Source organism: Xiphophorus couchianus, chromosome 11 (assembly GCF_001444195.1).
Source record: "Xiphophorus couchianus chromosome 11, X_couchianus-1.0, whole genome shotgun sequence".
Lineage (NCBI taxonomy): Eukaryota > Metazoa > Chordata > Actinopteri > Cyprinodontiformes > Poeciliidae > Xiphophorus > Xiphophorus couchianus.
In genome coordinates this window covers 4,956,540-4,981,826 of record NC_040238.1, presented here as the reverse complement: position 1 = coordinate 4,981,826, position 25,287 = coordinate 4,956,540, and the positions used below count along the sequence as shown (strand labels likewise).

The window sequence follows — 25,287 nt, the reverse complement described above, 5'->3', positions numbered from 1 at the left end:
GAACATAAAAATCATTAACTTTAATGATTTTAAGAAGAGAACATGAAAATGTATTTGCACATGAACGGCTAAGGATGTGTAGAAATCCTAGAATTTATTCAGTCAAAAAACTGAAACATGTCTGAAATTATTTATGTTTATTTTTAATATTGTAATAACAAAGAAATCAGTTTTCAGTTCTAACCATCTGAACTTCTCGTTATAATGAATTAAACAGAAACATAATTATGAAACGTCAGACTGAGGCCAAGCTGAGAGAGAAATGTTGATCAAACACTGTAAAAACACAAAACCTTACCAAGTGATTTTGGCCTAGTTTAAATATCTGGAAATAATACAAACTGACTTGCAAGTAAGTTTTCCTCAAAATATGAGCTTGTTTTAAGTCAAATTATCCTCATTAATAAAGTTGAGGATAATTTACAGATTATTTAAATTATAACAACATTTTTCCAGGTTATAAGTGAAATAATCTAATGGAATTAGAACTTTTCCCTCATATTAAGGAATTAATTAACTTAAAACAAACTCATATCTTGCTTGTAAGTTAGTTTTGCGCTATAAGTTGGACTAAATTTACTTGGTTCTATTTTGTGTTTTTACAGTGAAAGGTCACATTTCCGCTGATCTTTGCCACTTTTTGCTATTTTTTAATATTTTTGTCTTCTGGCATTATGAAGCCGAAGAACTCGGTCACCAGATGTCTTTGTTTTTATTTATTTACTTTCATTGTTGAAGTTTTTTTTGTTTGGCTCTTTCCTCTTTTCTTGTCTGTCATTTAAATATGTTACAAAAAGGAAAAACCGTCTACATCTGTTTTCTCACTGTGCCTGTTGGGCACCTGGAGGCAAATCATAACTTTAACATTAGAGCTGCCAGCTTTGGAAGTGGGAATAGATGTGGATGTTTTATTTGGGCCTTCGGGTTTGGGTCCGATCCTGTCGGGTTTGGGTCTGGTCCTGTCAGGTTTGGGTCTGGTCCGGTCGGGTTTGGGTCAGGTCCTGTCGGGTTTGGGTCTGATCCTGTCGGGTTTGGGTCTGGTCCTGTCGGGTTTGGGTCTGATCCTGTCGGGTTTGGGTCTGATGCTGTCGGGTTTGGGTCTGATGCTGTCGGGTTTGGGTCTGATCCTGTCGGGTTTGGGTCTGATTCTGTTGGGTTTGGGTCTGGTCCTGTCGGGTTTGGGTCTGGTCCGGTCGGGTTTGGGTCAGGTCCTGTCGGGTTTGGGTCTGATCATGTCGGGTTTGGGTCTGGTCCTGTCGGGTTTGGGTCTGATCCTGTCGGGTTTGGGTCCGGTCCTGTCGGGTTTGGGTCCGGTCCTGTCGGGTTTGGGTCCGATGCTGTCGGGTTTGGGTCTGATGCTGTCGGGTTTGGGTCTGATCCTGTCGGGTTTGGGTCTGGTCCTGTCGGGTTTGGGTCTGGTCCTGTCGGGTTTGGGTCTGATCCTGTCGGGTTTGGGTCTGGTCCTGTCGGGTTTGGGTCTGATGCTGTCGGGTTTGGGTCTGATCCTGTCGGGTTTGGGTCTGATGCTGTCGGGTTTGGGTCTGATCCTGTCGGGTTTGGGTCTGGTCCTGTCGGGTTTGGGTCTGGTCCTGTCGGGTTTGGGTCTGATCCTGTCGGGTTTGGGTCTGGTCCTGTCGGGTTTGGGTCTGGTCCTGTCGGGTTTGGGTCTGATGCTGTCGGCGCCGTTCCTTCGCTGTTGTCTGCAGTTTGTCCAATAAGGTTACAGATCTGGTGTCAACATGGAAACCATTATTATCAGTTTTGATAAATAAATATACATTTGTTTTCCCATTGATCTGTAATCACCAGAACCTTCCATTAATAAATTACTCGAATTCTCAGCATTATTTTAATTTGCCAGCTGAGCTGCATCATCTTTACTTTTTGGTTTTTATATGAAAGTGATCAGATAAAGCTGATGTCATGTTTTGAGCTTTAGTGATTATTTTTCTGTATCTCTGGTGTCCTGACATGACCTTCAGGGTTGAACAGTTTTGCCTTAGTCTCTCTTTATAGGAATAATTTATGACTCTGCCTGTTGGGAGCATGGCTCTGTCAAAGTAAAGAAACGGTTCAAAGGTGAAAGGTAACACTTCATTTGAAGGGCTGTGCATAAAACTGACATGAACATGAATTCATTAGACTGTTGTCATGACGTGTCATTCAGTAAATAATGACACTTTTAATGCTACTTTGTCTTAAGAGTCATTATTTACTGAATGACCCGTCATGACAGGAACCCTAACTATTCATGAAGACTCCTTCTTATTCCTGACAGTCACTCAAATAAAATGTTAGCCTGTAAAAAAGTAAAACTCCTTCCATGTTAAACCAAGAGGAATAATTGTTCAAACATACAACATATCAACCCAAAACAAAAATCAGCAAAAAAGTGGCTAGTTGGGACCAAAACACCAGACTGAGGCGATAAATCATGGAAATGATTCAGTTTCATTTATTATGTGATTAATTTATTTATTGTAACAGATCTAACCATGTCTGCACTACTTTTACTTGATCAAAGTTTTTATGTAAAATTGACAGAGTAGATATTTTCATCAGAGTAGCTTTTTATTTAAATGTAGCTTTGTGTTTCTGTAGAGTTTCTTTGGGTTTTTCTATATTTGAAATGCAAATAGTCTTTTATGTTTGAAATGACACTTGTTTTCATGAAACCATATCCATAAATGTCATCCACACTCTGTATATAATTTATGCTCTTTAAATCCAGAACGGATGCACTGAATAAATTATTCCTGTTTCCTGTGAAGCCACAGAAAATCATTTCAGCTCCTAGTTGACAAAAAAAGAAGTTGAAACCTTTTGCTGCTCCTCAAATGTACATTTATTTACAGAATAATTACATATACGTGTTTCTTTTCATATTGTTTACTCTGCTTTTAGATTGCCGTAGCGTTGATATTGTTACTTTAACCTGTTTTATCACTAAATGTTTCGCCTTTATCACAGTTATTGTATCTCAAAGCATTAATTTAGTTTTTTTGGGGCTTAATGTAGATAATTAAACCTAAACGTCGGCACTTTCAGAGGAAATTGTTTGGTTTGCTATCATAAAGTCACATCAGATGTTCCCTCCTCGTCTGAACTGATAAACTAAACACTAAACTTACTCAGATGCTGATTTTTCATCATAAAAAAGTCACAGTTTAGTAATATTTATCTGATGTTTTAGTCATCAGTCATTAGTTTCTGCTGCTGTGAAACTAAAACAGGTTTGTTAACAAACCTGTTAAACTAAAACAGCTTTTAGTTTAACAGGTTTAACAACTTTTAGCCAAAACTTGTCAAGTTTTGGCTAAAATAATGAAACCCTGAAGGATTCTCGTTTAATATTCTGTAACGTTTCACTTGAGTCACTTTTTCGAAGATCTGTACTTTCAGGAGTATTTTTACTACGCTGTACTTTTTACTTGAGTAATTTTATTATTAAGTATTTTTACTCTCGAGTAAAATTTCTGGATTTTCTTCCCACTGAATGAAAATCAAACCTGTTTTAACCAGAAACCCTCCAGACTCAGACACAAACCTGCAGCTTCTGTTAAAGTTTCTGAAGTTTTTATTGAAAGAAACTGATTGGAAAAAATCCTTTTGTTATTTTTGTTACTTATATGAATTATTGCTACTTTGGACCTTAAAATACCAAAGTTTCCAGTTAACTTTATGTTTTGGTCTGTCTGATGATGTAATTTTAAAATATTAAATGATGGATAATGATAATACTCAGTACTGGAGTAGATTTTATACCAAATACTTTTTTACTCTTTACTTTTCCTTGAGGAGAAACAAGTTTCTACTCTTGATTATAATTTTTTCGTTCTCTTCTCTCCTCTGCTGTTTGCCAACTTTTAAACCTCCAGCAGTTTATTTTTGGTCTTTGCGACATAAAGGCTGTTGACATGATTCTCAAGCTGTTTACAGACAGATTTAGCTTAAAGCTGCGGCGCGCTGGTTAATTTATTCAACAGATTTAAAGCAAGTTGACAAACAGCAGCTGCCTCCATCTGCATGAAGCTGCAGAACATGGACTCTGGTAAAACCCTGCAGTTTTCTGTTCTTGTCTCTAAATGGGTTTGGTTTTTAAAAAAATACAGTGCACTGCAAAACTTTATATCCAATTTAACCACAAACTTTTATTTGTCACCAGTGAAATGTGGAACTGATTCTGTACAATAAATTTAGCAAGTGCACTGCAAATCTTACAAATCTTACCAAGTATCACTTGAAATGAGACAAAACTACCAAGTAACTTTTCAGCAACGTGTAAAAGTTTGTTTTAAGTCAATAATTCCTAAATATTGCTACAAAAATACTTATTCCGTTTGCAGATTATTTAACTTGTAACAACTTAGGATTCCCTTTTTATAAGTAAAATAATAATAGTACTTTTCCTCCATTACTAAGAAATGATGAACTCAAAACAAGATCCTACATCTTGCTGAAAAGTGTCCTGTAAGTTAGTTTTGTCTTATTTCAAGTGTACTAAGTTATTTACAGTGTAGACCAAAGATACTTGGTAGGATTTTGTGTTTTTACAGTGTATTTTCATGACTGTGAGTCAAACGTGTTAAATCTGGATTACAGCGTCAGGAAAACGTCGCGCAGTGAGAGAAACGTCAGCCTGTGTGGATCTGTCTGCAGTTTCCTCATCCTGAAACGAAGCGCCACGTTTTACATTCACTTCAGAAAACTCACCTGTTCTCAGGTGGGCTCAGAGCGAGAGGAAAGTTCCTCTGAGGATGGCGATGAAAGTTTGTGATTGTGGAAGGACAAGCGGGTGCAGCTAGTGTGACCAAACATCTTGTCCTTCTCCTCAGTACAGCGGACCTGTCTGGCTTCCTGGGCCGCCGTTGTGCAGGAGTCGGGTTTTCTGTTCGACCAGGACGGGAGGCAGCAAGGAAAATAAACATTCACTCTGACAGCAGACCCATCCTTTATCATCAGGATGTGGGAATATTAGCATCCAGCTGCTGTTTGGATGATCATAAAGTAAAGCAGGAAATAATCCGTCCTGCTGTCTGATTGGTCCACAGAAGGAGGAGAAACAGTTGCAGTTGCTCCCTGTAGAGCTGCGTCTCCATTTCAAATGTATGTAAATGTGTCTGTATTCCAATAATGTTGAACTTTCTATCAGAAGGATTTTCAGTTTTGCTGCATGAACCGACCGACACATCGCAGCGAGGGAACGCAGTACTTTAACGCAAAAGGAAAAAGTCCTCCAGTCCTCTAGGGGGCTCCATTTTAAGGAAGGTTTTTATTGTTTTGTGTTTTCTCACAGTAACACACTGAACAGTTCATGCGTCATACTTGAGTACTGAATGTTTTTCTATGGTGGCCACTGTACGTTCTGCTCTATAACGTTTTCATAAATATCTCGTTTGTGAAAAATCTGAAGTTTTATATCTTCAGGATAGAAATGCACCACAAAGGTCAAACACAGGCTCTGCATCTCCTTCATCCCTTCTAAGATAGAAACAGAAACAGTTTATTACCCTGTGAGTTGTTATAGTAACGCCCTGTCTGTCTGACAGTTTGAGTATTTTTGTGCCGGGAGTCTGAACGGTTTAAAGGGACGGTCCAATCCCAACCTCACACAAACAGACATAAACATGCAGGGAAGAAATTGATTTTTAATCAGTTACATATTTTCACTCATTCTCTTTAAAGGCGTAATTTTAGATTGACTTTTGTGACTGTATACTAAATAGATTATGATCTTTTTGCTCATTTATTGCGAAGGAACACAAATTTTTTCCCCCTGTCTGCTATGGGCTCCGTACTGTAAAAATGAACTCATATGCTACATAAATATTTTCACTGACAAATTGTCTTGAAGGAACTTCTGTCTCATAAAGTTTTATCTTCTCATTTTTTCGCAGAATGCAAGTAGTCAGAATAACCTGTAATCACCGAAGCATAACCGCCCTGTCCTCTTTGAACAGCGTAAAACTCCCATATTTGAGTAAGCACTCTTTAATAGGAACCTGTTCTTGCCAGGGATGTTCCCTCCCTCCAGATGGACATAAAATACTTTGTGCACAAAGCTGTCAGCGTGGAGCGCAGCAGCAAAGCCCACCCAGCAGAGGAACCTCCGCGCCGCCGCTCTGCAGGCCTCTGCCCTGCAGGGGTTATTAGTCATCTCTGCTGAAGGAGCAAGGCCATCGGGTCTCTTCAGTCTCTGTTTTCCCAGAGTCCCGCAGCGAGGGAGGTGCTGCTGTGGTGTCAGCAGAAATGCTCTATATGTTGTAGAGAGGTGTATAAATACAGAGATAAATGGAGGAAGGAGGAAGCAAAACGAGGCTGAAGATGGATCAATGGGATTAAGATGTTGTTGATAATGAAGAGACGAGGAGCAGCGAGCTGGAACAATGAGCTTCCCCAGCTACGAAAATGATGCATTTTTCATGAAAAGAAACAGCTGTTTACATGCTAGAGCAAGAATTTAGTTTTTCCTTTCTGTCTCACTGGTACATCTGTAGACAAACAGAGAGATGAAATTTTAATTCAGTGCTTGAAGTTTTAGATTATGGGCACAAGAGGGATGTTCCATCTTTTCTCCACCACAGTCCCAGAGGAGCTTTATTTACCTCCCAACACTCACATGTTCAGCCTGCTTCTGAAAAATAGAGTTGAATTCTTATTTAATCTTTGCTGCGTTGGTAAAAGTATGTAAATAGGAGGGATGCAGGGTGAGCGGACCTTTTCCACCGTACTGTTGCTTTGTATGGGAGTGCAGCTTTGAATTACGCTGTAAATAAAGTCAACCAGAGATCAATAAAAAGGACTTTCTGCTACATACACATGCATAAATGTAGAAAAGTTAAAGGAGGAATGTTGGAGCTTTTCTCCGTATTTTGCTTTTGTTGTGCAAATGTTGCTGTGAAAACTCAGATCTGAAATGGCAGCTTCTCAGTTTAAAGGAGAAAACTACTGGGATTTAAAGCACTGAGTTGTTACATGAAATATAGACAAACATTATTATACATACACATCTTCACTCACTGAACACTTAAAGAGGTTCACCTGGATAGCACCATGCTAGCACCATGCTACTATCATGCTAGCACCAAGTAGCAACATGGACCGTGAACTAAATGAAAACTGTTCCCACACAGAGCAGAACATTCAGTCTGTTACAGTTTTATGATTTCAGGCTTGATGTTTATTTTGTGATTATTAATAAGTGATCGCTGTGGTACATTAGCTACTGCTGCTAACAGCTAAGCTAACACAGTGGTGGTAGATTAGCTAATTTAAACTCCTGCTCTACTGATGATCTGTCAGTGTTGGTGTTTAAATTGCCTTTTTTAAATTTTTCATCTGAACCTAAACATGCAGAATTCCACAGCACATCTACATGTTGAGGTTGTCATAGTCAAGCTAGCATAACTGAGCTACTTCCCTCTCCTTTGCTATTTTTTAAAATGAAAACTTTACCTGACCTTTTCTAGTTGCCGTAGTGTTGACCATTAGTAGCAAAGCATTGTGTTTTTCTTTTATATATATCAAACACACATTTAAGATTTTGTGCATTGTGTTGACAACAGTTAAAACCAATGCTAGTCATAGTTAGCGAGCAGCTTTTTGCCCTCCAGCAGGAAGCTAGGGGCGGGATCTTGTGACGTCACGCTGCAATGGATCCAGCAGCTTTGAGAGGCTTGTGAAGTAAAGTACACTAAAGAATGTAGAGAAGATTTATGAGGGTGAATCTTGTCAATTTGAGGTGGTTTATCTGCTAGCTGACAAAACTGCCCTGACCAATCAAACATGTGCTCCATAGATCCTTTACGTCCTGTTGGTTGTGAGGTGCAGTCCTTGTGGATGGACTAATCGTTCAGCACATCCTGCAGATGCTGAGCTGGTTTAGGATTTGGGGAATTTTGAGCACCTCACTCTGTTTGCTCCTCAGATCTCACCTGAACCATTTTTGTTTTGTAGGAAGGTGAATTATTCCTGAGCTGTAGCACATTATCTGCAACAATGCTTAGCTAGCTGTCAAAGTAACATTACATTTCCTTCTGCAGGCTGGCCATCTTCTCGTAATGTTCCCCCTTTATAGTGTCCATGTGATATAAAAGATAACGTGATTCATCTGACCACTGCTTCTTCCAACATGTGCTCCGTTTCTGACGCTGATGTTCCCTTTGTTGGACTTTTCAGCAGTGAAACTGGGACGTTTTCCCCAAGTCAAGTCTTTAGATCACAAGTCTTTCATTTTTCGACTCAAGTTGGTGTCTCCAATTCAGGTCATTGTTCCTGATGTATATTGTCACATTTCACATGTTGTGAAGCAGTAAATTGTCCCAGAAGTCATGGCGATAAACTGTAATATTGTTGTTGTTGAGTACATTTTCAAGTAACATAATGATATAATACTAATGCAAGTTTCTCAAAGATTACGAAACTTTCAATTCTAATGAATATTTAACACTGGAACTGGAAAACATTTTAAATATCCAAAATAAATAAAACAACAGAAACAACAACAAATTATGAAGTTATGAAACAAAATTGCCCTTCAAAAAAAGGCTGGTTGAGACCAAAGCAGCAGACTGAAGACTTTTACTATCCAGTTTTTGGTAGAAAGAGAGAAAAGAGAAAAATTATAAATCATGCAAATGGAGATTATTCAGCTCCTTTTAATTTATTGTGTGATTGTTTATTTTGACACATTTCTGTCAGAACCAGCATTAAGTTCTGCAGTTTTCGCTGCTGCAGTTTTTCAGTTTGATTGAACGACACCAGAACCTCCGGCCCGTTCCTCCAAACCTTTCTCAATAAATACTTAACACTATACATCACAAGCCTGCAGATTTTAACCATCACAATTTGTGAAACTTGCTCAGATAATTAGTTTTATTTTTATCCAGATCTTCCTGGCTTGTTGGTTTCTCCCTGCTTGCTGTTTTTACATAACTTATCAGATGTAACTCGTTGATGAAGTCAATAGTTTCTCCTCCTTCAGGGTTTAATTCCAATCAGTTAAAATTAATTTAAAGGCTCAATTTCCAAAGTTTCACAAACTGCCTGACCAAGAAGCAAATTTTTTACTCTTTCTTAGCTTTTCTAGATATTTAATGACCGTAGTTTTCCTGAGGCTGAATCAGAAATTCATTATTCCAGAAGGTGAAGGCTTTCTACCTAATCATTTTGAGTCCTCTGAGGTGGGCAACCCACTGAGTGGAAAAGGGATTCCTGTCGGGCTTTGACATGCCACTTGCTAGCGGTTTGCATGTGCTGCTAAAGCTTAGCATTCCCACGCTGCACAAGGTTCTGCTGCCTCTACATATTTAACTTTAGCTTTTATTCTTCTGCTCATTTTATCACCTGCAGCCAAAATCAGCCCATCTTTTCTCAGAGAAATACAAAATAAAATGCACTTTTTCCCCCTTACAGGTAATTTGGAGCTTTATGATTTTTTTCTATTCCCACAATTAACTGTGCTTAGTGTTTTATGTGGATCAGATATTTTCCCTGCTCATCCTTAAATCATCAGTTGTGACTGAAAAGTTTGTTACATATTTATTAAAATAATTCATAACTCATGAAGAGCAGTTTATAGTTGGAGAATTGAAAACATAAACAAAAGGAAATAAGATCAGATCAGATTTATCCAGCACTCTATAGATTTCATAAAAATATATGTTTAAAGTGATATTTCAAGATCTTTGAAGTAAGATTGTGTTTAAAGTCATTAATCCCTGAACTGCTCTAATTTTATTTATCTTGATTTGTTTTAACCAGATTAGTTGGACCTGTAGAAGCTAACAGCTAACGATGTTAGCACCATTTTCTAAACCTTTAAGCTTGTCCTGTTTGGTTTGGCACAGTTGTTCTTCCATAGAAGCAGATTGTTATTTAAACAGGAAGTGGGAGGCTGTGCGTCCCACTGACTTGGCTTTAGTCTCGACCTCGCTGGTTGTCGGCTCCAGCCTCCAGGAGGAACGAATTCTGGAGATGCCAAGAAATTTAGAAACATCAGATGAGACAGAATCTGCTCATAACTTTTTACCTAAAACACATTTAAAAACTTGACTATAAGTTTATAACTAAACTAGTTATTGTGAATCATCTTATAGGTGGATCATCAGTGGACGTCGGCGCTGACTGCTGCACATGTCGCCTGCATCAATCAAGCAAGAATATGTTGGTCCAACTATTTAAGCTACTTACAATTAGGCTAATAAAATAATTTTAGCCCAGTAAACGACGCACCACTTCCAGTTCATTTTTAATTTCTGATGGTTTGGTTTTTCTCCTGCCTTCATGGCTGCAGCTGCATGTTTATTTTTTCACTAATTGTGACAAAATAGGAAAAAATTTTTGCATTTTATTTGTTCTTTTCAGGCTAAATTTGAGTTCTTTATTTTAATGAGATTTTGTTTTAGGAAAACCCTGTTCTGGTGTTTTGCTCACCATGGATACATTCATCCTGTTTAGAGGGACTCAGCATTTCTCTGATGGTCTCACTGAATAAAATGGCTTTAATATTGATAGTAATATTCTGTCGCTAAAGTTTGGGCTTTTTTCTCTCACCTTTTATCCACTACCCAGCATGCAATGCGTTTGGGTCATTAGTGGGTCACTAACATCAATGATGTGATCAACAGTAGTAGTACGCTGACAACCTGCTAGCTAACCCTAAAACAGCCAGATAATTGCAGGTAACCATGGCAACTAGTGATCGTTTCTGCCGTCAGGTTGTGCGCAGGCCTGTCACGATAATAAAATTTACCAGAATTTATTGCGATAAATGATAGTATCGTAGTTTTGATCATTTTTATGTAATGTAATGGTAATGGCATAATAATAATAATGCAATAACACACAGCCAAAGATCAATAAACAGAAACAGAAAGTATCCAGGCTGATTAATTGTTCTTGTTAAGATGTGCTGACTCCACTTTTCTCTCGTCCTGATGTTTGTCTCGCCGTCCCGGGATTATTGATCAGGGAAGATGCAAATGAAGGAAAATGTAAAGAGCATCTGGCCTCTGCTGCTGCTTATGAGGCCTTGCCAGCTCTTGGTGCTGCAGTTTCCGCTCTGCCCGTAAAACTTAAAGATGTAATTCATTAACTCTGGATGGAAGGATCATAAGTAAGTTCCTGGGCTGAACGGTTGTGATGGCCGTCGTTTCCTGGGTACAGCAATCAGTTGGTGTTCCTGAAGACATGATGTCGGCTGACGGCTCCATCAGGCGCCTCCACCTGCTGCCAGGAGAGCCGGACAGCTGCTAGCAGCTTAACCCACATGCAGATAGTTGGAGTCTTAGTGAGGATGTGGGTGTAGGAACAGGAAGTATTTGTTTGTAAACACAGTAATACGATAAATTAAAAGGTGCTCAATAATTTCTGTCTTCATGATTTATTGCTTAAATCTTTTCTCTTTTTCTACCAGAAACTGGATGATAAATGTCTTCAGTCTGGTGTTTTGGTCTCAGTGAACCTTTTTTAAGGACAGTGCTCTCCATGGCATGGCAGGCGCTTGTTATTCTACTCCTTTTGGCTTCGGACAAAAACTCCATGATTGAGATGGGACATGTTTTTATCATAGCTTCAACATGCTTGTAGGTCAACATGCTAGTAGGTCAACATGCTAGTAGGTCAACATGCTAGTAGGTCAACATGCTAGTAGGCCAACATGCTAGTAGGTCAACATGCTAGTAGGCCACCATGCTAATAGGCCAACATGCTTAGTGTAGGTCAACATGCTAGTAGGCCACCATGCTAATAGGCTAACATGCTTAGTGTAGGTCAACATGCTAGTAGGCCAACATGCTAGTGAAGGCCAACATGCTAGTGAAGGCCAACATGCTAGTGAAGGTCAACATGCTAGTAGGCCAACATGCTAGTGAAGGCCAACATGCTAGTGAAGGCCAACATGCTAGTGAAGGTCAACATGCTAGTGAAGGCCAACATGCTAGTGAAGGCCAACATGCTAGTGAAGGCCAACATGCTAGTGTAGGTCAACATGCTAGTAGGCCACCATGCTAGTAGGCCAACATGCTAGTGAAGGCCAACATGCTAGTGTAGGTCAACATGCTAGTAGGCCACCATGCTAGTAGGCCAACATGCTAGTGAAGGCCAACATGCTAGTGAAGGTCAACATGCTAGTGTAGGCCAACATGCTAGTGAAGGCCAACATGCTAGTGAAGGCCAACATGCTAGTGAAGGCCAACATGCTAGTAGGCCACCATGCTAATAGGCTAACATGCTTAGTGTAGGTCAACATGCTAGTAGGCCAACATGCTAGTGAAGGTCAACATGCTAGTGAAGGCCAACATGCTAGTGAAGGCCAACATGCTAGTGAAGGCCAACATGCTAGTAGGCCACCATGCTAATAGGCTAACATGCTTAGTGTAGGTCAACATGCTAGTAGGCCAACATGCTAGTGAAGGTCAACATGCTAGTGTAGGCTAACATGCTAGTGAAGGCCAACATGCTAGTGAAGGCCAACATGCTAGTAGGCCACCATGCTAGTGAAGGTTAACATGCTAGTGTAGGCCAACATGCTAGTGAAGGCCAACATGCTAGTGAAGGTCAACATGCTAGTGAAGGTCAACATGCTAGTGATATCCCACATGCTACTGACAGCATTTCAGCTAACCTTAGCATTTTGGCTAATTTTAATTTACACAGTACTATTTTCCATACTGAGGGAGTGACTCACTGTTAGTCAACATGCTAATTATAATTAGGGAAATGTTGCTGTTAGAGTTTAAAGCTTAATAGAATGTGTTCTTGCATTTTTTTTGCGGCCTGCCCCATGCAGTGATTGGCCGGCACCTATTGTTCTGCACCCAATAAGGTGTCTCTTTATCTACTTTTGTTCCGTCATCGTTAATGCGACTCGAACCGCTGCGTTCAGAATAGATATATCAAAACGTGCGGCTTGATCTCGAGAAGGAAGTGCTACTTCTGTTGCCTTTTCGAGTTACCATGGCAACGTAGTTGGTGAAAAACTACGTCCAAATAAGCGTTTTTGCTGATTCTTTATCTATTAGTTGTGTTGAGGTTACTGAATGGAAAAAGTCAATGTTAGCCAACCTGCTACTGACAGCATTTAAGCTAACCTTAGCATTTTAGCCCATTTTAGCTGATACGCTAGTGTTTCCATACTAAATAAAGTAAGTCCATTTTAATCAACATAACAATGATACTGCCATTATATTACTTGAAAATGATCTCAAGACAACAATATTATCATTTATTGCAATAACTTCTGTAACAATTTATCATGTCAGGCCTATAAATACTCACTGAATCCTGAATCCTGCCCAGTAAATCTTATTCCTACTCCATCCCTCTGTTTACACAGAAAAATTAAATTATTTGGTACAATGCAGCAAAAATAAGTTAGTTGTTATCTCTGGTGAACACTGCAGCATATCTTACCTAGCACCAAGGGATGCAGGTATCCATTGATATTCAAGCGCTGTGTGCATGTCAGGAGCGCTTTGTCCGACTGAGCAGCACAGGGAAGACAGTGTTTGACAGTGTGTCTCAATATTTAATTATCTACAGCTGCTACAGGGCAAATAGAATCATCTGTCCGATCTGCAGACGTCCCTGGGCTCTGCCCAGGTGGAGAAACACATCCAGCGTTCGTCTGTCCTTCCTTTAGCTTTAAAAAAGCTCGTAAAATGAAAACACCACTCCTTTTGTTGATTCCAGATCATTTGGGTGAAAATCTGAAAGAAACAGAAACATGTCGTAAATTGTCCTGAAAGATTTGTGACTGAATGGTGTAGCGTTTCTTAGCTTGGAGAGATGAATAATGTAGCCCTGGTCCAGGCGGCGGCCCACAGCAGCAGGGTGAATGAACTTCCAGTCTAGTTAGTGGGATGCTCAGTGGTATTCTTACGTCTCTGAGGGAAATATATCAGCAGCTGCAAATACAGTGAGGCTGGATTAACTACAAAATAAATAATGTTTTGGTGATTGTCTTTAAATGTTAAATGCAGACCCTAGCCTGAGGTACTTATGCAATAGCTTAAGTTTATTAAACGGATTTAGGAATTTGCTTCAAGAGGAAAGTGACATTCTTAGTCTGCTTCCTTCCCTGTGGTCTGAATGGTTTCGCTGTGGGGCGCCGAGACGCATTGTACACCTCACTCTGGATTCATTTGCTTTCCCACAATGACTCAGTCAGAGCTGAGGCTCTGCATTGTGGCTTCTCCCAGCAGAATCAGACATGCTGGGCCTCTTACGCTTTCATCTACTTGGGAAAGGAGCTGAAGAAGGAAAGTATTGTGAAAAATGTCAGTGGCTCTGCTGAATGGCTGCTGCCTTGTCACTCATGTTCAGACAAACTTCTGGTCAGACGAAATGAGTTTTAACTCGGTGCTGATTTACTTTAATCGGATCGAACCTCGACTCACTTTCAGGTAAATGTCTCCTAGTTGCATCTTCAACACACCTTTTGTAGCCAATTCTTGGAGTTTATTTCCAGAGTTGGGCAGTAACTACCTGCATTTACTTGGATAACATTTTTGAAAGAATTTCCTTTTAGGAGTATTTCTACTCTTACCTGAGTACAATTTCTGGATTTTCTACCCACTGAATGAAAAACAAATATGTTTTAACCAAAATTTCACCAGACTCAGACCTGCAGTTTCTGTTAAAGAATCTGAAGTTTTTTCATTGAATAATCCATAATAAAACCAAATGTTTTATAATCTTTCCTGAAGGACATTAAAAAAGCAAAGCCTAAAATAAATATGAAGTTTAGGCCTATGAGGATGGTATCAATCAATCAATCAATCAAATCTTATTTGTGTAGCACATTTCAGCAACAAGGCAGTTCAAACTGTTTACATCATAAAACATAAAGTCATAAAACACACAGTTACTTTAAGTGTTGTCATCATTGCACATCAAAATGTTGGTCAATGTGTCATTTATTATAAATCTATATCAACTCTAACCAGGCAGGTTTTTAGTCTAGATTTAGAGGAACTCAGTGTTTCGGCTGTTTTTCAGTTTTCTGGAAGTTTGTTCCAGATTTGTGGTGCATAGAAGCTGAAAGATGCTCCTCCATGTTTGAGAGATCTGGAAGGATCCAACAGCAACAGATCTTTAATCTTTAATGCAGTGATTTATAAACTACCAGCTGTAGTTTAAAGTCTCTCAGTGAAGGACTGTAGAACTGGATGGTGTAGAACTGGGTGATGTAGAACCAGGTGGTGTCTCTATCCTCCTGGTTCTAGTCAGAACTCCAGCAGCAGCGTTCTGGACTGTTGGGTTGTCAATCAGACCCGTGAAGACGCTGCTGCAGGAATCAAAGCCACTAAAGAGAAACTAAAGCCTGGATGAGTTTCTCTGATCCGAGACTTTAGTCTCTGGTTCTGGAAATGTTCTGCAGCTGTTAGAAGGCTCACTCTGGAACCCAAGGGTCAGAGGTCAGAGGTCAGCCTGATCTCTAGTTTCCAGCTGGAAGAACTGGAGCTGTGTGTTGACTCTAGATCTATAACTCTAGATCGTTCCTCTTTAATAACTTGAGTTTCTGTTCAGCTGGAGAAAGTTTTGCTTTTAAGCTTCACAGCAGAACTTTTGTTATTTCTTAAAAGTGCGGCTGGAGTTTTGTTTTCTTATGGAAAATCTGCAGATTTAGCCTGAAAGAGCAAAGAGAGTGGACATGCTTGGTCTGCTGAGGAGGAGGAGGAGAAAAGACGGCGCCCCGGGGGCCAGAACAGAAATGACGGCATTAGAGTGACAGGAGGCCTGGACTGGACCCGGTTGGTCAGCCCGGGTTTGTCCTGGCACCGTTCTTCGCCTCATCCATTGAATAACATTGTGCCAGCAGCTTAGACAGGGAGGATTACCAGACGCCACTTTCAGCCTCTTAAACAAGCCGCAGCCGCAAACAGCACAGAGACAAAGCAGATGAAAGACTTAGCTAAATGTCAGACAGCTTTGTTTTGTAAATGTAGCTTTCATGCAGTTTTGCTTTTGTTCATGTTCTGTTTCTCCGACGTGACGAAGACGCTGAGAGGAAGACGAAGCGGGCTGCTGCCGCTGGACGGTTGTTGCTAAGCGTTTAATCTCTCGTGCTTGGAGAATACAAACGATCTTGTAATCGTCCCTGACCTTGACATGCGCGGCGAGGTGGCGAGGGAGCGGGGCTGCTTTGCATTTCCCACAGATGCCTGGCCGAGACACGCAGAACAATTAGCCAACTGGATAAAACGGAGCTGAGCCCGTCTTACGCACAGCGTCCGCCTCGCGTTCCCATCGGAGCGCTAACCTGGCAGAACCCCAAACCACAGCCTCCTCTCATTTCCAACACTTAATTATAACAAAGAGCGGCCATGTTGGGTCAGGCGGGGCGTTCCTGTGGGCTTTCTCGCTCTGGGGTTATTGATTTTACTGCTAAATTACTTTTCCCACATTTATGAATGGTGTAATATTAGCAGAGGAGGGTAGAGTAACTAAAAATAAGAGTAAAAAAGTATTGTCTAAAAATTATCATTCAATATTTAAAAATTGCATACAAAATATAAAGTTAAGTGGAAATTTTGGTATTTTAAGGAACAAAAAAACAATAATTCATATAAGTAACAAAATAAAATAAAGTTTTTCCAAATCAGTTTCTTTCAATAAAAAACTTCAGAAACTTTAACAGAAAGTCTGGGGAGTTTTAAAACGAGTTTGATTTTCATTCAGTGGGAAGAAAATACAGAAATTTTACTCATTTAAGAGTAAAAATAAAATAAAATAAAATACTACTAAACGTTTTTCAAAAAATGTTTTCAGTTTAATTTCCTGGATCAAACAGTTTACACTGCAAAAACACAAAGTCTTACCAAGTCATTTTGGTTTCCAGTATAAATACCTTAGAGACAAAACTAACTGACCTGTGAGGGAAATAAAGTGTTATGAATTTGGTATCAGTTAAAATTCATCCAGCTGAATGTTTCCACAGAACAACCAGAAATTTCTGAGCCTCTCAAATGTTTCCACTAACCAGCAGCACAATACTGCCACCGCCGTGTTTTACTGTAGTTCAGGTTGATGTTCAGTGTCACCTCACCACCAAACATTTACGTTTCAGCAAACTTTGTTTGGGAAAAACTTACCGTAGCTTTTCTTATCAGGGCCATATTTTTATAGTGCATTACTTGTATTTTATTGTTGTTTATTATTTGTTGTTTATTGTTGTTTATTGTTATCATCTCCCCGTCTGTAGAGGGATAAACTTTAAGCTTTGTAATTTCGTGAGTGTTTTTCTTTCTGAACTTCTTGTTCACCTAAAATAAAACGAATACGTTGAACGTTGTTCTATTGCAACACCAACCTGAATGAATATTTTGGTCCTTCCAGGTAAGGTGTGTGAAATGTGTGTGTGCTGCCGGTGACCTCTGCACCAAACCTGAAATCTCCTTCATGCAATTACTAAACTATTGTCCTCCGACGGCGGCGCATTATCTCTGTTATTTAATATGCTGAGAGTGGAGATATGATTATACTTGAGGCAAATTCAATTTCTGTTTTCAGCAGTTTGATTATAAGAGCACAGCCTGAGCTTCCTGCACACTAAGCCAATATGCTTTTTAGCTTTTCAGCCTTATTTCACAGAGGGATAATAGAGCGGAGGACGAGGATGAAGCTGGGAGGAATGTTTACTCCTTTAACAGTCCAGATCCGCTTCTGTCGTCTCTCAACTACAATGAAACGTTACGAGCAGCAGTATCAGATTTAGCTGCACACATTAGCTTGTTTTGGTAATCTGAAGCAGTTTATGTCCGTGTGCCTTCTGCTCGACTCCGAACATTTCATGTGGTGCGATTTGTTTGCTCAGATTGCTGCAGCCAGCAGCTCCTTTATGTTTGGCCTGGATTCCTAAAAAGCGAAGCTTGTTAACATCAAAAGGTGAAAAAATAAAGTGACAGAAAGAAGTGCTTTAAATTTTTAAAAGGAAATACAGAAATGAAACTCAGCAGGGCTGGAGATTGCTTTTCTTCAGTCTTTTATTTTATCTCAAAATAGCTCGTTTCAGAGGACTGGATCCTTATTACAGGCGTCTGGACTGATGTATTTTTGGCACTTTTTGATGTTTTATAACAATTTGAAGAGTAGTTTAATAATTGTGACAGAAAAAAATCAGTCTGTATGATCAGAAACACAAACCCAAGCAGAATGTGAAGTTTCTCTGCAGTGTTTCCATCATGTTTTAAAAAAAGTGTTTTATCTTGTTAATTTCCAGATATGCATAAATAAAGGCCCAGGCTCAGACCCGACCGCTCAGCGCCAAACATTATGATTATTGAGAAGGATTGAAATCATTTTATAAGATTTTGTTCTTCTTTTATATTATTTTATATTTTCATATAAACCCGTGTCATTTCCTGCCAAAAATAAACTTTAGTTAATTAAATTTTTTTTATAAATCTGCTGGAGAAGGAATATTTCTGGACACTTTCTTGTACAAAAGCATTTCTGTAGTAAAACTTCCTTAATTGGTGGGAATATTAATTAAATGATTCATTAAATTTGGAAAAAAGATACAAAATAGTCAAATTAGAATATAGGAATGTTATATAATGTTATAACATAAAAAGTAACTGAAATGATCATTTTCACGATCTGTCATAAAAAATGAACAGAAATAAACAAATAACCATGTTTATTTAAACAGTGAATTTTAGTTTTGTTTGACTGAATTACTGAAAATAAATTGACTTTTTGAAGACATTGAAATATACAGAGCAGGGCTGTCACAATAATCAACAAATTTATCATTAATAACATGATAAATCAAAACTAGATCTTTTTTTAACCCAAACCTGGATGATAAAAGTCTTCAGTCTGGTTCTTTGGTCTCAACTAGGAGACTTCATAATTCATTTTTATTTATTTATTTTGGATATTTAAAATGTTTTCCAGTGTTAAATGTCCATCAGACTGTAAAGTTTATTGATTGTTGAGAAAGCCATTCCCATATATTATTTAAAATAGTCTAAAACGATGTTATGGTGCCGTAAAGTTTGTTCTGTTGCCGTGGAGACGATGACGTCACCGACACGTTTGGGTTTGCTTTGGTTTCTGTCCAACACACCAGAGAAACAAGCAGCTTTGCAACATTTGCAGCTCCACCAGGATCTGCTCCTGTATGAATATCATAGTTTTCACATCTGAATGTGTAAATGAGTGCAGAGAGGTGTTGATACGGACACCTAACAGTTGGTAAGCAGTGGTTAAAAAAAGTATTTCCTTGTTAACACAGCGCTGAATCTGAGGTGTATAACGTCAGTTTATGCTTTTCTATTTCTGGTCTCACCCTGATTTACAGCCTTTCCTTCTTTTACTGATGGAGACGTTTAACTTGTCATCAAGATTAAATTAAATTATTGATTTCTTTACATATTTGTCAAAGATCAGTTATTATTCAACCAATGGAGTTTATAACTGCATGTTGTTGTTTACATGTGGAAATTTCCCACATAAACACAACGCTGGAGCGAAGAAACACGATTCTTGTAAAACCGTTAAAATGAAACCTGGAGGTGAAGCAGAGCAGCAAAGAGACGAAAACGCAGAAAAACTGTTCAGAACAACAAAACCACTTTTTTTCCCCTTTGCTCTCTCTATCAGTTAAGCTACACTCAGACTCGTTGCCATAGCAACTGACAACACCACCTCTACCTGTATCAGGATTCAACACCAGAAAACACTCAAACGTTTCCCACACAGAGAGCAGAACATTCAGTCGGTTACAGTTTTATGTTTTCTAGATGTTTATTTTGTGATTACTAATAAGTGATCGCTGTGATAGATTAGCTACCTCTGCTACTAGCTAAGCTAACACACCAGTGGCAGATTAGCTAACGCTGCTATTAGCTAAGCTAAGAAGGCGGTGGTTGATTAGCTAATGTAAACATCTGCTCTGCTGATGATCTGTCAGAGTTGGTGTTTAGGTCGACTTTATTTTTTATTTTGTACCTGGACAGAAACACATCAAATTCTGCAGCACATCTACATGTTACGGTTGTTATAGTCAAGCTAGCGTAACTGAGCTACTTCCCTCTCCTTCGCTATTTTCTTTCTTAATTAAAATTTTTTCCTGACTGTGTTATCTAGTTGTTGTGGTGCTGACTGTTAGTATCACAGCTCTGCATCCCTTTTGTTTTATATATCAGGCGTACGTTTAAGATTTAGCGCGTTATGTTGGTAACTTGACAGCTAAACCAAAGCTAGCCAGACTTAGTGAGCAGCTTTTTGCCCACTGATCTACAGTGTGATGTCACGCTGCAACGGGTCCATATACGACTACAATAAAACTGCATTTTTGGATGATTTTTAATTAGAAATTTGTAATTTTCTGCTTTGAATTTTATGCAGGAAGCAGTAAAATCTTGTACTTTCTGTTTCCTGCAGCTCATTCTGATGCAGAGGAAGACCCGTGTCACAGGACCTACTGTGGAAGAGGCCGGCAGTGTGTGCTGATGGCGGAAAGCGGGCGCGCCGAGTGCGTGTGCCAGGAAAAATGTCGGCCCTCCTTTGTGCCTGTGTGCGGCTCGGACGGCAGGTTTTACGAGAACCACTGCGAGGTTTACCGCACCGCCTGCCTGGAGAGGCGGCGGATCTACGTGGTGCACAGCAAAGACTGCTTCTTCAAAGGTCAGTCTGGTCACTGAGCTCAGAGCTCCGGCTGGAAAACTGAAACGACTCGGTCTGAGTCAAACTTACCTTTATTAGGATTAATAGGTGGGACTGATGAAAAGTAGAACGTGATCTGGGTTTATCCCGCAGTTTATGAAGTTTGTTTGGTGCTGGATACGTTTTATTTCTTATTTCTGACAAAGTTTCCTGTATGAGCATTTTTTTTTCTTGTTATAAAAGGTCAGTTTCAGATCTGATCCGGTAGAAATTACACTTTTGAAGTTGGATATTAAAGCTTTTAATAACCAAAAAACAAAACCCTTGACTTATTCTCAGTGTTTTTAATCTCCTGCTGCATTCAGACATTAAATGGCTAAAAAAGTTTCACATTCAAATAAAACATAAATATTCACCTGGATGCTTTAATTCAGTTTTTTTTTCACAGGAATATTTAAGTAAAACTTTGTGATTTTTCATTAGAATTGCTCCCTCAGCCAATATGATTTAATAAGATTGTCTAAAAAATATTTTAATTCATAAACAATTTTAAATGATGCCTAAATAAGCAACAGTATCCGTTTTTATTTAAGCTGTTTTTTATTTTATGTACCAAACTCAGATTATTCAGAGCTTGCAAAGACTTACAAACATATTTTTACAAATTACTAAACACAACCAGATGGGTCAGTTATAGATGTTGCACATCAGTGGTTTTAATTTGGATATTAAAATTTAAAGTTGTTGTTTGCCAGTTTTAGAAAGCACTGGATCAGGAGTTTGGAGAAGTTTTCTCCTGTTTCCAGTTGCTTGTCAGATCACTCTCACATGAAACCTTTTAAAATCGTTCCTTCCACAGTAGATGTTTAAAAAAAGAAAGTTAAAGCTCTGGTTATTTTTGGTTGCATGTCAGCACAACTTTAAAAAACAGATGCACACATACAGAGCTGGCAGCACTTTTTGTCATGTCACATTAGGGAGGGAAGCGTTGCTGGCAGACACCGCCATGCATATCTAATCCACATTTGGGATGTTCAGTCGCCACATTAAGCTTAAACTTGATGTCTGAATGCAAACCAGCGGGAGATTGAAAACGCTGGGAATAAGTCCTGAGCATCGTATTTGTGTGTGTTTGTAAATTGTGAGTAATTATTGCAGTTGACAGACAAAGGCATCATTGGTAGACATGTCTCACTTTGGCTGCTTAAGTGGTTTTTACAATCGCAGTCGGTGTTGGCGGACGCAGATCAGGAAATCAAACGTTGAATTCACGTCTGTTGGATCCAACAACATGTGGCTCAGATTCAGCCTCAACTTGTTTAGCTGCAGAGAGAGTTTTACTTTTATTTAGCGCTTGCAGTTTTATCTCTTGGTTCATTTTAATCAAACCCAACAATCTGTATGCCTAAAAAATAGAGGCCTTAAAAGCACATTGTAAAAAAACCAAAACTTTTATCCTGGTTTTCTGATTTTTGGAGGAAAGATTTACTTTTAAATGTGATAAACCTGAAAACTGATTTCCTGCAGCTCAGGGCCAAAACCAGTCAGTTGACTTTCATCTATTTATTCACGCTGCACTGCCAACAAAGTTTAATTTATTCATGAAGCTCATTTACAGCTGACCACAAGGCTTCTCAATAATTACATCACAGGTAGATAAATGACAAAATAAAAATTTTATTTAAGTTTGATTAAAAAGGAATAAAAACTGAGACGTACTTGATTTCAGTTGCAGCAATTTTCCTAAAAAGTAAAAATCTTTAACAAAGTAGCATTTTGTCAGTTCTGGTTTCTCTGTGCTTGTTCTAACTGAAAGTTAATTTGTTCAGGAATAGATCTTGGAATAACTTCTCAACTTTTTGACAATATCTGCGTTTCCATTAACAATAGAACTGCACAAATTAAAATTATGAAAATAAATTTGCTTAATGGAAACACACCAGTTCTGATCGAAAGTCGTAGTGCTGGTTTTCAGCTGGAACACGTAGTCACACCATCAACAGCAGGATGTTACTACTGGTGGAAACAACAATGAAGACAACAGGAAGTCTTTTTGGTTGGTAGCAGGTGGGCGGGGCTTAGCGCTCCCACTCCTGAATGAGACGCCAACGTCTTCTCTGATTGGCTGATAGATGATGAGCGCTAGTGCCACGAAGGCTGAATTATGAATATATCTCATCTAAGTGTTTACATCATCATTTCTATACTGTAAAAACACAAAATCTTACCAAGTATTTTTTAGTCTAGTTTCTGTAATGGTGAATTTACAGTAAGCAGACAGTTTTGCTGTATTTTTGTCGTTGTTGGTAATCTGGTGTTTCCTGTGTTTTCTGTTTTACCTTCCAGTGTAAATCATGTAACTTCACATGTTTTCTTATGAGCATCAAAGAAAAATTCAGCTTTCTTCAAGGAGAGAGGCCTGACATGCTTAGTTTCATGTGTTTTATTAAAAATACATTTTATCTACTTTATCCTCAGGCGGTTGGGGCGAGGTAACTTGGTTCTGCGCTCCAAGCTGCAGTCGCCCTGCTGGGGCAAACATGGCAGCCGAGGTGAAGGAGTTTAGCTCCGTCTGTGGAAACCAAATATTCTCTTTGAAGCAGAAGGAAAGGTTTTCTTCTGACTTGGTTGGATTTTTGTCGTAAAAAATGTTTTGCACATGATTTCTGAAGATGGTAATAAACCTCTGGCTTGATGGGACTTTGTTGTTTGTGTTCAGTACTTTAAATTATAATATAAATTCCCATATACAAATAAAAGTGACAGATGATTCGGAGTAAAATAGAGGCAAAGCAGGATAACAGGATTTGTTGTGCAGCATTTTTAGGATTATTCTGAGCTGAAAAGGTTTTCAGCAGCACAAAGACTTTACCATAAAAGAGATTACTTTGCTTTCTGAGCGGAAATTAACAAAACTATCTGACATTAAGTGGCTACAATGAGAGCATCATTTTCCCTCTAAGGCAGAAAGTCCTGTTTTTATGAGAGCATTATAATCACCTGGATGCTTTTATTCACTTACTTTTCAGAAAATATTTAAGAAAACTTTGTGTTCTGTTGTACGGAAGAGGATTAGGGCCACCGAAAAAACAAAAAAAAAAATTCTGAGATTAAAGTCAGAATTATTTTTTTTATTTTTTCGTGTCCCTAATCCTCTTCCGTACTGCTGGGATTTTTCACTGGAGTTGTTAAAAAAGGTTATATAAAAATACTTTAAATTATACACAGTTTTAAATGGTGCCTAAAGTAGAAACTTTTCTTAATTTTTTCTTTGAGTTGTATTTTATTTTCATTTACCAAGATTGGATTATTTTGAGCAAATCCAAATTTGCTGTTTGCTGTAAGTTCAAAGATTTACATATTTCATAAATTACCAAAAAAAAACAAACAAATGGTTGAATGAATAAGACATGGATAAAGTTATCAAATTATTTAAATAGTTGCACAAAACATTTAATGTTTTCATCAATAATATTATAATTTATGTTAGATTTATTTCAACGAAGGGCTGTTGGTAAAAAAACATTTATAATTATTAACATGCTGGATACACAAACGGCTCATCACAGCCGTTATATTTATAATAAAATATTTTAGTCTGTATTTTATTACAGACTAAAATACAGAGTTAAGGTCAGTAAATGGTTGAGATGCAGGTTTTTCCTGCTTGTCAACATTTTGTTTTTCCTACAACAAACATTTTTAAGACCCAACATTCTGGATCATATGAGAATTATTAATAATTTACCTTTTTAGGAATGTTAGTGAATAAATAAAACAGGAAATCAGGAGCCTGCAGTATTAGACTTCATTTTAGGCATTTCAGCCTAAAAGGGACATAATCTGATTTACACATTTAAAAATCTCATTACATTTGGCAATCAGTGGACTGATTGTTGAAATTAGCATCACAATCACAGATGTTTGGGGTCTCTGTCTCGTTCTCATCCTGCCTGTGATTATGAGCCTCTGCAGCAGATTAATGGCTCTCATCATGGTGATGAATAGGAAGCCTCCGGTCCAAACGGACTTTGTTTAGGACGCTCGCTCTTCAGTGCGTCCAGGTAGAAGCACTTCATCAGTGATGAATGACGCTCTGCAGGGGACCTGCTGACCTTCAGCGACCTTCGGGTCATAATTAGGGTTATGATGACGTGTTTTCTTTAAAGCAGGACAGTGATTTATCTGTCTATCATGCACATTTCTCCTGAAAGATTCCCTGTTGATCCCGTTTGGTCCAATAAGAATTGCAGAATTCAGGCTATTTTTATGTGATAAACACAAAGTTGTGGATAATCGTGAAGTGATGCATGGTTTTGGAATTATAGACCTTGTTGGAGAAATATTTGACATGATCTTCATGGTGCTGCTTGCTTCCATAGAACGTATAGATTTCTTGTCTGTTAAATAATTCACAGGCTTCTCTTACAGAGAGTAGACCTTTTTTTTTTTTTAGAAAAGTGATGCGTATTTCTTGGTTTCTTTGGTGTTAAAAAATATAATAAAAGATTGCTAAGTTTTAAGGACGCTGTTTTCAGGAGGATAATGTTTGGTTGTTTGATCTACGTGGAACCGGACTCTATAAACTGCAGAGCAATTAATTAATTGTATCTGTACATTTCTGGGACTGGGTGATTTAACAGCTCAAATAATAGGTATAAATGTTCATAA

At 38.6% G+C, this 25,287-nt stretch overlaps 1 protein-coding gene across 3 annotated transcripts in view; it reads left to right on the top strand.

The window, feature by feature from the left end:
* Positions 1-25,287, top strand: part of fstl4 (follistatin-like 4) — a 210,251-nt gene that overhangs the window by 58,774 nt on the left and 126,190 nt on the right. For 2 of the 3 annotated variants that reach the window (XM_028031338.1, XM_028031339.1), the window contains exon 4: positions 20,395-20,637. In XM_028031338.1, coding sequence (XP_027887139.1) covers positions 20,395-20,637 — 243 coding nt within the window. Of the gene's footprint in view, positions 1-19,030; positions 19,204-20,394; positions 20,638-25,287 lie in introns of those variants that run through there. The other variant, XM_028031341.1, reaches the window with a different exon arrangement.